The 13,961-nt window shown below is 40.4% G+C and overlaps 2 protein-coding genes across 2 annotated transcripts in view; one reads left to right on the plus strand and one right to left on the minus strand.

The window, feature by feature from the left end:
• The window catches only part of nme7 (NME/NM23 family member 7), a 31,372-nt gene extending 29,757 nt beyond the window's left edge, over nt 1–1,615 (plus strand). Inside the window, exon 12 of the mRNA XM_042483677.1 lies at nt 888–1,615. Coding sequence (XP_042339611.1) covers nt 888–920 — 33 coding nt within the window. The 3' untranslated portion in view covers nt 921–1,615. The remainder of the gene's footprint in view (nt 1–887) is intronic.
• atp1b1a (ATPase Na+/K+ transporting subunit beta 1a) lies at nt 965–13,694 on the minus strand. Its single transcript, XM_042483678.1, has 6 exons — nt 13,461–13,694; nt 7,403–7,531; nt 5,538–5,693; nt 5,153–5,337; nt 2,429–2,512; nt 965–2,334 (listed from the first exon to the last, which is right to left on the minus strand). Exons 1-6 carry the CDS (start codon nt 13,552–13,554, stop codon nt 2,077–2,079), a joined length of 906 nt encoding a protein of 301 aa, XP_042339612.1. The 5' UTR covers nt 13,555–13,694; the 3' UTR covers nt 965–2,076.
• Between the last annotated feature and the right edge of the window lie 267 nt (nt 13,695–13,961).

Below are 13,961 nucleotides of genomic sequence, written 5' to 3' on the forward strand. Positions count from 1 at the left end.
AGCTCTGTGGGAACCAAACGTTTATGGTGCTTAAACGTGTTGTTGAACGCCACTTTAAGGATTTTTAAAACCTAAATGCAATTGCCAGAAGTAACAAGCTAACATTAGGTTAGAAACAAGAAACACCACAGTTGCATGACGTCCTGTAGTTTAGCCATAGTAGTAATTGTTTTTTTGAGACACATAAAAGCTTCAGAGTTCACAGTAGGCAGGTTTCAATTACAGATTTGCACAAAACTTAAGTGATATTTTATTATTATTCTTATGAGATGACTGCATTTTATGTGACTTCTCCTCTGGCGATAAAATTTCAAGTAACACGGATGTTAAAAACATTAGTTTTTCCCGTTCTTTGATAGGACAGGATGCTCACTTTACCAGGTGAGCTACTGGGAACCAGTTTGTACGGTTTAGGAACCCTGATGGTTTAATTCCAGTTTTTGCTGCTAAAATATATTGATTTCAGAGCCTGGTGCTGCTCCTGGAGGCCTTAGATGCTCGTTTCTTTGTGCACATCGATACAGTTCGCGGGTAGTTTAGTTTTACTACATGAAACTGCTCACAAGTCTGTGGGTTATCTTGAGTAACCGGGTCATGATTTCTGCAAAGAGATATTGCTGCTGAGTTTTTCAAGTGTATCTTTTTTTGGCACTTTGAGCACCACAAGCCGAGTGCTGCTAGTTTATATTTGAGAGAAAGTGGAAATCTCTACGGCCGATATGCCGAACACTCGGAAACTCGCACCAAAACAATGTAGACTGATAAACAGCACGACAGCTTAGAGGAAATATATGAATTTTTGATTTTGTGGTGAACTTTCACTTTAAGTTTTAATTCAGTCTGCACTGTCATTTATTTTCTGGTTTTTTTTTGTTTTTTTTTAACAGGTGCAGTATTTCTTCAAGATTTTGGACGGGTGACGGTGACAAGAAAACATTACATATTCAAAGACTTGACAGTTGTCTCATTTTTTTCTGTTTTATTGTTTCAGCCTTATGCAGATTAAATAAAGTGACAAGAGCAGACTCCTGACAAGTGTTTTTGATCTTCAACATTGAATTAAGTATTTCACACCGACTAAACATCTTATTACACGGGATACTGCATTGCCTCTGATATTCTCTAACTTTTTTGACCAGCGACTTTGGTATTGGATTCATACATTACACTTTGAAAAAAATGTACAACTGCATAAATATAAAATTCTTCCACCATGAAAATGGCTAAAACATTCAATAGTAAGTTGCATCACGTCACGTGATGGCTCCAGCAAAACAGATTTCAAGCACTGAGTTGCCACTGTTTCCATGGAGGTGACAGTCTTCTAGGCTGGACCCACAAAGCTCTACACTATGAATTAAGAATGAACAGATGTAAGAGTATCAAACAGAAATGTCATCAAACCATATCCTACAGCTAAAGGTGAACAACAAAGAAAAGGCGTACAAATGTATCCTTCCACAGTCAACTTGAACTCGGATGAAGAAACCCACACTAAAAAATAAAAATTAGATTCCATGGAGCGCAGTCATGAACTCAAACACGGGGCCTTAAAGGTTCAGAGTACCATGCTAGTATTTCAGTTAGTCAGAGCACATTGACACACACCCCACACACTCACATAGAGTAACACGCCTGCACACGGACACCAGCACACGCACACACACCTTGGACCACTAAAGCTGACATAAGACGGGAGAGATTACAACAGGACTCGACTACAGCACTGGACACTCCAAAAATATATAGAAACCACGTTAGGATGACACTTTGGGGACAGAAACACAGCTCGCTACACGTCAGTAGTGGAATCGCGGTTTTACAGTAATAGATGAACACATCCCATGGCTCAAGGAATATTTTCATGTACAGTAGAATAAATATTTGCTATTGCTACTCTTGTATTTTACATTCTAACCCTCGACAAACACACGGAAAAAGCTAGTGTAAAGCACACAGATTAAGTGTAGGTCCTGTATATTATGAATGTTCAAAGACTAGTGGTGTTTTATCTGAACTCTTTTATTCTCTACATTTTTAGTTGTTTCAAAATGAGAGTGCTCGTCATGGCTGAGGTCACGAGTCGATTTTGAACTTAACGTCAAAGCGTCCCTGATAACGGTCTTTCTCGCTGTAGTCGATGTTTGCGCCGTAAGCTTTGCACTCGATGCGGACCTCCTGGCCGAGGGTGATGTTGGTGAACTGGATGGCCACCAGAGGCTGCACGTACTGGGGGTGCAGCAGTTTGCCGTAGTACGGGTAGTACTGTAAGGGGAAGCCTCCGCCCAGGCTGAAGTACTTGATCTCCCCGATCTTGCCTTCATCCTCCTCTCGCTGCAAACACAACAGTTGAATTTGGATTAAAACTGAACCTTTTTGCAGCATTATCACACACTGTTTTTACTGGACGCTGGCAAATAAAACGTACCTTGTTTTTGCAGAAAATAGGGATCACGTTGGGCTGCATTTTGCCCTGCAGACCTTCTGGGAGCGATTGATTGCTGGAGGGAATCTAAAAACAGAAACAAATAAAAAAAACTTTTCAACATCAGTTTTTATCAAATAAGATAAAGTTTTCAGTCTCTTCATCTTATTTCAGTCATTTTTACTGCAGTAAAATACAATCTAGTGGACTGAAAAAAAGAGTTTAATTCATATTTGCTTTATTATTAATTAATCTGATTTAAAAATCGGTACTTGGCGTCTGCGTTTTTCCCCCAAAGACACCAAACCGACCTGCTGCAGTTTCAAGTGTCAAATACTTGTGAAGGCGTCTGAATGCAAGAAATGATGCTGATCCAGGTTTCAAAGGGTTAAAAGAGGACTCCACTGATTTAGCATTGCATGTCTATTATCTTGTCTGATTCATGAAGGACTTTTAAAATCAAAAATTGATGCAGCAAAACCAGAGATATTACCTTTTTTTAGTTCAATGCATTATTCTTCCTTGTCGAAATCTGCCGCCTACATTACCCATGATACAACTCTTTACCTCCGACAGCTCAGTCACGTTTTGGCTATTATCAGTTAATGTAGCCTCGAGCTGGTGACATCACTTCTTTTTAACGGTGCACCAGCAGAGTTTTTCATTTTCAAACTTGTAGTGATCAGCCCGACAGATGACTGAAGTCTCCAAAAAAACTTTGTTTACAAGCAGCACATCATGATGCGTTCAAGTGACATCAAATCCAACAGAGTCTGCAGGCGAATGCGTTAAAACAGGGACTATTATTATTTTATCTAACATTTTCATATTTTGATATTTGTGATTATTTTTACTATTGTTCTTTTGCTGCTTTTACTGTACCTCAGAGCTGCTGTAACATTGTGAATTTCCTCACTGTGAGACTAATAGAAGATTATCTTATCTAATTAACCCTTTGAAACCTGGGTGGACTTCTGTTTTTCTTGTGCTGCATTCAGATGCCTTTCACAAGTGACCTTTGAAACCTGACAATAAATTTATTCTCTTTAGAAACATGGGCAAAGGCAATGAGCAAATTGCAAGAAATTGCGAACTGGTAAAACCTGAAAATTAAAATGTTGAGAAAAATGTCCAGAAACCATATTTATGATTGATTTATGATATGATATAAAATGCTAATAATATAAAAAAATATCTAATATATTTTGTAGCACTTTTTCCTGGTTATTTCCCTTTTTTACTTAGTTTTGGGTTTTTTTGCTAATTTTTGGCTCATTTTTTCTTAGGTTGCTCGTTGCCTCCTCCCATGTTTGTGAAATGAATCCAGCCAATTAGCTCAGTTTTTAAAAGGTTAAGACTAAATATTTAAAACAAGCAAACATGGACTGTATGCACTGTTATTTAGGTTTTATTTTAGGCTTTTTGTGCTGTAAAGCTCTTAAAATTTTAAGTTTAAAAAAATGTCATAATAACGCTGATCAGCTTTACAGCGAAAATCATCCATCAGGTGAGGAGTCGTTCTTCGTTCTTTAGCTTCTTTGTTAAACTCAACAGATATAACGTTCAGAGGTTTCCTGATCTCACTCTTCCTCAGCTGCATCTTTGGCGTCTCTTCTGTGGCTTGTTTTTTTTTGTCTTTGTGCCGTTACGCTCATTTCTGTCACAGTAGCCTAAGTTCTTGGTTGGTGACATTTTGTGCTATAATTATTGTGTTAGTCCCACTAAAACTTCAACTTTGTTGACTTTCTGAAAGTCGCGCTAACACCCAGATAATGTGGTTAGGGGTCGACTTATTTTTTTTGTGTACAGCTGAGCCGGACCTGAGCTGGCCGAGGCGCTCTGCGCATGCTCTATAGTCCCCGAGTCAGCAGCTCACGGTACAGAACAAAAATTTAAGAACAAATTGTGGGAGACAAAGTGGACATACAGAAGCAAAAATATTTCAGGACACTCGAGAGACAAATAGAATAAATGGTTAGATGGGACCGCAGCGTTTGTCGGGGACGTTAGACGTCGTCACAGCAGACTCAGAGCTCATTAAACCCGCTCGCCGCCTTCACAGCTTTAGAGCAACAGTCGCGCTCACACTAGTACATTATCTGTTTATCTGTCTCTTTGTTTCTGTTATTTTAACCGTTTAAAATTAAACGCGCTAAATCTGATCTGTTGAACGATTCGGGGTGGTGACGTTTAAGTCGTGCGGCCACGATGTAGTTCGTGTATCGCCTAACAACAGCTTTTTGCTTCTGCCGATTTCATTTACGCTTCAAAACACACAAAAGTGGAGTTCATCTGTGAAGATTATCGTTGAACAAAACCTGTAAAGATCATAAACTCGTGTTTGTCACAGAGCTCATTTTGGCGATAATCAAAAATCCCATGAGGTGTCAGTTGAATCGCCCGATCGAGCTTTAACCGTAGCTCCACTAAACTGTTCGTGTAAACGTAGTGGCTGAAAAGATGTAAAAATGAGCTTTTTGGGAGGGGGCTTAAAGAGACAGGCCCTGCACCCGACAGTTTCGGACAGGAGGTGTATAATTCAGGTGTTACCGCACAGACAGCACGAGGAAAAACCCGCTCGAGTAGAAACCCATGACACAAGTATGAACACCCCTCTGAAATATTTTTTATTACTTTAATCCTAAACGCAGTGACTTTCACCTGTGTGAATGCACCCGTAAAAAGGAAATCTCTAAAACGTCGTCAGCGTGCCGTGAACCAACCCACCTTTGGTCTGAAGTTGACGATCCTGTTGAGCTTGACGATGATGCACGGCTTCCCCTCCTTAAAGCCATAAAATTTGTCATCTAAGCCTGAGCAGTCGCCGAGTAAAGACCTGCTGAAATTGCAGGCTTTCCTCGGTTCTGTGTCGCTCTCCACGCTGCCGCGGTCCTTGTATGACTGAGGAGTCCCTGCAAACGGTCCCAAACAAAGACACATTAGACCTGTAAAGTCAATACGCTCATTCTTTTTTTTTCTCAAGAACTGAACAGAATATTTCAAAAATCTAAAAGAGATTTTTATTTAAAGGATGAACTGTTAACTGATCTAAATACAAAAACAAATCTTGACTGTTAATCAGGGATTTTGATTGTGGTTGGATTATACTTGCTTCCACAGTCTTCGAAATTCTTCTGCTCGGTCTGATTCTTATCGTCGTATTTCCAGAGGAAAGTGTCCATGGCATCGATGTACTTCGTGTATGTTTTCTCATCGGAAATAGTGTAAGCAATTTCAGATTTGTCCGAGCGGGGGGTGTGTGATAGACCTGAAAAACACAACATTTATTTTGATAAGAAACTAAATAAATGTTGACTCTAGCAGAGTTAAAAACAGAAACTTGATCAAAAACAATTTGTTGGTTTTGAAGTGAATTCCTGACAGAAGCTGCATGTCATTTGAGCTATTCTTCGCAGGATCCAGAGAGAGCCTCGGGTCTATTATCTTAGGACAACACACAGTGAAGGGTCTTGGGGATTTCCTCAGACGGCCTCTGTCAGCTCTTTATAGCTGTAATTTTCCACAGACCTTGTGCACAAGGCCTGCGCGAGGCGTGGCATGAAGAGAATGAGATGGGTAAGAGGAGTGAAAGCAAACATGACATTTAGTGTGCTGTTTCTCGTCCTCGCTCGGCTCGTTTGTTGCCACAGTTATGAGCGGTTCTTCGAGCAGCACAGACAGGGAAGTTTAGTCATTTGAATTTCAGTAGAGGCTTGTGAAAGTTCACCAATCCCCTGCCCCCACCCATCCACTCTCACGTGTGTCTCTCTCACAATGGAAACTTTTAGCCCCAGAGTGAGAGGCGGGCTTGAGCTCTGAGAAAAAAAAAAAAAAAAATCTAACTACTCCCTGTTTCCTTTATCACGCCACTACTGGAAACTCACTTGAGCTCAAAGCGCTCCGCACTTCTGTCTCTCCCCGGCTCACTTTGATTGTCGACAGCCGTGGACGTCTGACAGACAAAACGGCAGGCAAACTAACCCGTGTGCATGAGGCCGGTCGTTTACAATGACTGCTAAAAATACCGCCAAGGCTAGAGCATGTGCTGTGCAAACAAGTACTGGCACAACAAAGACAAGGCTGGGCACCTAAAATCTGCTCCGTCTCCAAGCTCTCGGGAAATTTCAAACCGCTGGTAGTGAGACTGTAGCGGCGTTTGATGTGCTCACGATCACAGGTTTGACTTTTTCTGCAGAAAATCAAGCTGTAAGGGCCTCTAAATTCAGGAAAAACTAAATCATTATTTTACAGAGAACGAGCTTCAAACTTAGGTCACACATGTGTACATAAACATGTCGCCTGTGACACAATCACATGAGTCATTTTCAGACACAGTGGGTGTAAGCGACAACAGTTCGCCTGCAGCCTGAGGGGGGAAACATTGACTGGCTGAGAGGAGTGAAGGACAAAATGGCTGAACCTATCTAAGGTCAGAAACGCTGCTGATTGACGAGCTGCTCTGAGGCACGCCCCAACCGTCATTTTTAACCACACACAGCCACAGCATCACAGGGACGTCACACAGCCAAACACGGCTCTGATAGAGCCCAAAACTCTCTCTTTAACCCCTTAACTCCTAGATTGTCATCAGTTATCTTGTGCAGACAGTTGTCACAAGCATTTAAACCTCTGAAACCTGAGAAAATTAGCTTGATAATGTGGGAGCTTGGCAAGAAATGCCCTGTGAATTGGGATCAAAAAAGGTGACAAGGAAATTACCTGAAAATTATTTTACAGATTTTAAAAAAAAATAATATACCTGCACTTTCTTTAGTCATTTTCTTTTTTGTGCTAATTTTCAGGTCACTTTCTTTTAACTTTTCTTTACAAATTTCTTGCGAATTGTTGAGCCAATTCTTGTGAAGTTGTTCATCAGCTTCTTCAAATGCTTTTGAAAGACATCAAGCAGGCTTGCTCGGGTTTCAAAGGGTTAACCTGAACGGAAACATCCAGTGAAAAGGTGAAGACTGTTTTTACCTGGAGGGGCGACTCTGTCCTGATAGGTGGGTTTGTAGCTACTTAACGTGAGCAGCAACGCCTGAATGGTCCCGATGAAAATCCCAGCCAAGCATCCGTAGAAAATCACGTAGAAGAGGAAGATTTTAACTGTAAGAGGAAAAAACAAACATTTCATTAATAATCTCAACGGTTTAAAACTGCAACAAGGAGTACATTAACTGTTTAATCTGCAACTATTTTGATATTTGATGTTTTCAGTCATGAATGAAGGAAAAATTGCTCAGATTTGCTGTTTGTTTAGTATCGTTGCAGAGTGTTTTTTTTTGGGTTGTTGGTCAGACAAAACAAAACATTTAAAGATCTTGAAATGGAGAGTCAGGATGAGCTTTCTGTAAACTTTACTTTGACATTCATAAACCAAACCATTCATCACTTCATGAAAAAGCATTTTTAACGCCACAGTCGAGATACAAGTTTTAATTCAAAGGCCAATAAATATTAAAGAGCAACAGTTATCTTGTTAAAACACCGTGGAGTACGTTCAGATTCGTACTAGAAAAGTACTGAATCTGCCAAATATTAGAGAATTAACAAGTTTCCCTTTTATTGTCTCAAAAAGAAACTTTGTGTCTTGAAAGAACTGTTCAAACCCAGCAGGAAACGGGAAAAACCTCTTGAACTACACAGTACAAATGCAATTAAGTACCTTCACTCGAGTACAAATTTGATGTACTTGTACTTTACTTGAGTGTTTGAATTGCATGCCGTTTTATATTTCTGACAGAAATAATGTACTTTCTTACTTCACAACAATGAACTGGTAACTTTATGAGTACAGATTTTTGCACATAAAACATGAAAATATACAAGCGCAGCCAAAAAGATCGGTCGACTGACATAAAATTAATTGGCAACTATTTTGTTTTTCGTGCTAAAACATTTCAGAGTTCCATCTTCTCAAAAACAAGGATTTGCTGCTTTTAATTGAATAATTTAAATTATTTCTGCATTGAGTACTTTCACTTTAAGCAGGATTCCCACACATGGAAAACCTGAAAAAAACATGGAATTTTACAGTCATGTTTTTCATGCTTCATCCACAAGATTTAGAAGAAAATCACAGCAAATTTTGAAAAAGTCATGAAATTTTGTTGCGTGTGATAAAGTAATCTTCAGTGAGTAACGTTTCACCTAACGTAACATAACGGCAAATTTGTTTTTTGTAGCTGTCGACGAAACAAAGCTGCAATGTGTCCATAAATGGCATCTCGTTAACCATCACGTATTGAAATCGTGTTTGAAAAGAGTTTGATATGTCCAGAAAATGACGGGAAAGAAAAACATTTTATTCTGAGTCCTTGAAGAGTCATGGAAAGATCTGAAATGTTATCCATGAAAATGTGTGAGAGTCCTGTTTTAATATTTTAAGTACATTTTCTTAATGCACTTAAATAATTTGACTTGAGTAACATTTTTAATGCAGGATTTTAACTTGTAAGTACTTTGACAGTGTGATATTAGTACTAATACTCCAGTAAAGGATCTGGATACTCTCCCACCACTGCATTCAGCAGAGCCTCCACACTACAACAGCCACACTTCTCTCCTCGTTATGGAAACCATTTTAAGGACAATGGTGACTCCATGTAGGGTTGTTGTTTTTTTATAACCTAATTTAAAAGTTACTGTGATTATGCAGCAGCAGGAGGGCTGCGGTCCCAGCTCAACAGGATGAGTCACTAGCCGCCTCTCACGCGGACCCTTCCCCCCACTGTGTCGTTACTTACAACAGGTTTGACGTGAAAACACTGTCCTCATTTAACTGAAATAAAAAGGCTTCACTTTTTCTTCCTCTGGCTTTTTTCATGTCAGTGGTGTAGACAGAAACTTGTAATTAGCATTTCTTGTTTGCCTACTTTCAGTCGAGTTCAGTAGGCGGTGTGTTTTATGTCAGTAATTAAGTTTCTATCACTTGGTGATGTGCCCAATTGTTCTTGTTTGTATTAGACTATACGATACTCGATCTGTACCACCACCCTGTGCTACTAAAATGTTTGAGGTAATCTCCAGCAGCAACATGTGGCTCCTTGGTGATTTGTATCTTATAGCCAAAGCTCAAATGAAACCCGAAATTTACAAAATATAGTCTGATCCTAAACTAGAAACAACCCTACAATGACTCTATTAACCTCTTTTTGCAGTATTGGGTTTATCTGACCACCTCTGGGAGTATTTAATATTTAATATATTAACATATTTTGAATAGATGGAAAGAACCTAAAATTTTGCATATTAACATTTCTGTTAAAGAAATGTGACCAGCTGAAAACACAGGGCTGTGAAACCTGTGGAAAACTGCACCAAAACTTAAGCTTTCTACCTAAATATATACCAAGGCTTGCTCATATATGATTTCTTTCTGTCACTACATTAGCTGTTTTTGGCGTCTGATTATGGGTTCCTGAAAACCGACAGACAGCCATCAATGCTCCCAGATTCCTCAAGTATTTGTTGTTGTGGCACTTTTCCAAAAACGTCTTCCCGCTGCCAGTTGCATGTCCAAATCAGCCACTGCGAAACCAGTTTGGTGGGTTGATAACAGGTTCAGCTCCGCGTCCTTATCTCTTGCTGCAGGCCGTGTTAACTGAGAAGTCTGCAGGAGATCTTGCTGGCACGCTGGGCCTGGCCCTTCTTCGTGCCTTGTGACAACTCTGATACTGCAATTTTGGGCACAAAATACACACGGAGAACACACGAGCAGTGTTTCCAGCTCATGCGATCAGGAGAGCAGCGTCTCTTTTTTCATGCTCAGCAGAGGCGAGGACATCTTATGAACTTTACCCAAATAAAAACACCCCTTCAACATCTGAAACAAGCATAAAATATCTACATGTCAGCGTGTCCACTGGTTGTCAAAGTGCCTGCCACCGACGTAAATGCTCGGTGAGCTATTTTCTTATGAGCGTGCCGGCAGCCAAAGCAGGCCCGCTGAGGGATACGCACCTGTTGAGAGGGAAACTATACACTGACACTCGTGCTGACCAGCTGTGTGGGATTTCTTTCAGATTGGTCATCGAAGGGACCGTTCGTTATTTGTGAGGGGGGAGGGGGGTGGTGGTGCAAAAAGAGATAGGCATGTCAGTTTTGTAAGCACTTAGGAGGGACTAAGGTTTTTTATTTCAGCTTAGAAAAGGGGCATACAAGTTTACATGGTGGTATTTTGAGTTGATTTCACCGTCAAAACGCTTCTTTTAAAAAATTGCCAAAAAACACTGTTTATCATATCGGGAAACTGTATAAACAGAAATTATCATGGAATCTCCTACAGTCCTTGGAAACACTTAAAAGCCCTGGAAAAGGACTTGTGTTTTCTATTTTTGCATAGGGGAAGGGCATACAAGGTTAAAAGTTTTTAGCTTCGAGAAGGGTTTAAAATTAACAAATAAATAATAACAGGTCACATCCTAGCCACCCCTTCTCTGATAAATAAACAACAGTCCCTGAGAAGTAAAAATTAAGTATTTGTAAAAAAAAAAAAAAAAAAAAAATCATTTTGTTAGGTGTTTCATTCAGTTTAGAGTCACTGTTTTCTTTAGTCAACCCTTTGTGGCTCTGTGACTTTTCATTTTAGTATCAAGAACATTTCTTTGAGAGCAGAATATGAGCGTCTCAGGAGCTCGACTTTAGATAAAGCCAGTTACATAAGCTCTATAGGAAGGCTATCAGTTGTGTGTGAGTGCACGTGGGTGACAGAAGTAACACCATTTTGTAGGCAGACATCAACCCTGTTGCACCGATATGTAAATAGCTCAGGAGCTGGCCTACTGGTGGTGACAGGCAGAGTTTGAATGGAGAGCACCTCCCCCCACCAGACTGCTGCAGCATGCTGCGAAGAAACCGTCACCACACTTCACACCACACTCTGTGCATGATGTCTGTGCACGCTTACCGACATGTTTGTTGCACCTTTTAGCTCCTTAAAATACACTTCTAACAGATTTAGATACATTAAATGTTTCAAAAACACTAGTAGAGATTAAATGAGCCACCTGTTTGGTATCTAAGCACATGTATGTCCCATATTACACAATAAAAACAGAAACATCTCACTTTAAATGTGGTCCAACGTTGAATAAACTGTTTGTTGCACCCTACCCTCCTTAACATTTAGTTATGACATATTTATGACTCAGTGTCACAAAAACACTAGTAGAGAAGAAATTAATCACCTATATGACACTGAAGCTCCTATATTTTTTATATCCAACAGCTAAAATAGACACATCTCACTATAAAGATTGAATAAAGCGTTTTTGTTACACCTCTACCCTCTTTGACTTCATCTCTGACAGATTTAGATGACTTCAGAGCTTAAATTAGTCACCTGAGTGACACTGAAGCTCCTATATTTTTCACATTTAACAACTAAAAGAGAAACATCTCACTTTAAAGATTGTCTTACATTGAATGAAACGTTTTTGTTGCACCTCTACCCTCCTTAACATTCATCTTTGACAGATCTAGATGACTTTAGAGATGAAATTAGTCCCCTATCTAACACTGAAGCTCCTGTATTTTTCATATTAAACAATATAAATAGACATATCTCACTTTAAATGTGGACTAGCGTTGAATAAAAGCGTTAAAATGGTGTTTTGCAGACAGACTCGGATGGTTTCTGCAACTCGAGGGCTCAAGGACATACCTGTTGCTTTAACATCGCTCGCTTTTAGTGAGTGCGACATCAGCCTCCCTCACGACAAACACTGAGCCTGTTATAGATGCATACTAACACAGTACTGAGTGGTAATAATACCACACTTATAACATGTAGTGCTTTGATTTTTCCACCTAAACTGGCCTCCGTAAGTTCGCCATAAACTCGCCATTGTTGCAGGCGATACCGCAGCTGCATTACTGTGATTTTTTCCATGTGATAATTAGCCTTTCTCGGAAATAAACTGTTTATTTGAGTTTGCATTGGAGCGCGTCGACCAATGCTTCATTTCTTTCCGATAGAAGAAAAAAAGTAGGAGAAAATGAGAGAGGGAGGGGGAGAGAGGGAGAGAAAGGGAGAGAGGGGGAGAGATATAGGGGCGGCCCCTGAGACATGTGAGTCGTGATCTGTTCGTGTTACCAAGCGGTGTCTGGCGGCTGTTTCTCACACACAAAAAAAGGCCATTTATAATTTGTAAAACGCTTTAGCGAGCTTACCGGGCACTGTATAATGACCGTGAGGTTTATCCCATCAAATCAACAAGCGCCGCTCACCGTGTTAGGCGAGCACTGCCCCGTCTTAAAGTACTGAAAACGGGCATTACATGCATTAATTTTGGGTTTGAGTGAAAGCGTAACCGGGCCTGGTATACTGGAGCTTCACTGGTGAGAGGGATAAAATGTCCTATGTTTTTTTTTTTTTTTTTAACTCTCGTTGAAAATACAAAACCAGTGAGGCAACCCAACCCAACTTTCACCATTTGGATTAAAGTCCTGGCCCACCACACACTGTCCTTCAAGATGACCTTTTCATAAAGGACGTTTATTAATGAATGGCACGATACGGGACACGCCTTTGGTAATCATTACAATATGGCAACCATAATTGTTCAATTTGCATCTCGTAAAACTCAGATAAGCTAACAGTCAATGTTTAAAAAGATCGAAAAAAATCCAAAATAGTGCGAGTTAATTGATTTTTTTAAGAAAAATTTATGCATAATTAGCCTTTTTGTTAAAGTCCACGCGACCTGTAGCTTGTCCAAAATGGCCAAGTCGTTATCCGTTTAAAAAAAAACAACAAAAATCAGATTTTTCAGAGCAACTTCTACAGCCTCCATTGAAAAACCGAAGTCACGACGCAGCATGTCAAAGCCAGTCTGCTCTAACAGGTGCTGTCTGTCCCCGCAGTCAGGAAACGGAGACATTTAAAACGTTTACAGAAAAAAAACCGACAGTTTCCACTCTCTCAGCCGTTAAACGGACCAACCGTTAACGTTTTGTCCGACTAACCGCCGTCTCTCAACGGCGGTTAGCTTTAGTTCGGTTTAAAAAATAAATCAAGGAAATGAAGACTTACACCAACTGCTGCCCGTCCGTCCCAAAAACTCCTTTTTCTCTGAATTCCACAGAAATGTCTTCCACCCGCCGTCGCTGTCTTTGTTTCCAGACATGTTAACGGCAGTATCCCACCTTTTTTTTTTCCTTCTGTACGGTGTTTTAACGGTTTCAGGTGTCGCGCGAGCTCAAGACTGTTAACTGTCCCCCGACAGGAAACGCGAAAGGACAGTTTCGTACCCGACTCCTCCAATAATACCACACACAATTTATCTCTCGGGGAAACCGGCTCCGCCTGCAAACTCCCGTAATAAGTTACCCCACCGAGGAGGGAGGGCTGAGGCCAGCAAATCACAATCCGCCGCTGCTTTTTGCGTAACAGGCAAACGGAGGGGGGCTCAGGCTAATGAAATTACACCGAGAGACTACCGGAGCCGACCGAAACGTCCAACAGTTGACACAAACGTTATAAATCATCCCGGTGCCATGGCAACCAACACAGATAAAACGTCACCGAGTACTT

The sequence above is a fragment of the Plectropomus leopardus genome, chromosome 3, assembly GCF_008729295.1.
Source record: "Plectropomus leopardus isolate mb chromosome 3, YSFRI_Pleo_2.0, whole genome shotgun sequence".
NCBI classification, from domain to species: Eukaryota; Metazoa; Chordata; class Actinopteri; order Perciformes; family Serranidae; genus Plectropomus; species Plectropomus leopardus.

Coding starts and splice junctions, on each gene's coding strand:
- atp1b1a (XM_042483678.1), bottom strand. CDS start 13,554: ATGTCTGGAAACAAAGACAGCGACGGCGGGTGGAAGACATTTCTGTGG. Junction 5,694..7,402: donor GGACAGAGTCGCCCCTCCAG/GTAAAAACAGTC, acceptor TGTGTTTTTCAG/GTCTATCACACACCCCCCGC. Junction 5,338..5,537: donor GAATTTCGAAGACTGTGGAA/GCAAGTATAATC, acceptor GACCGTTTGCAG/GGACTCCTCAGTCATACAAG.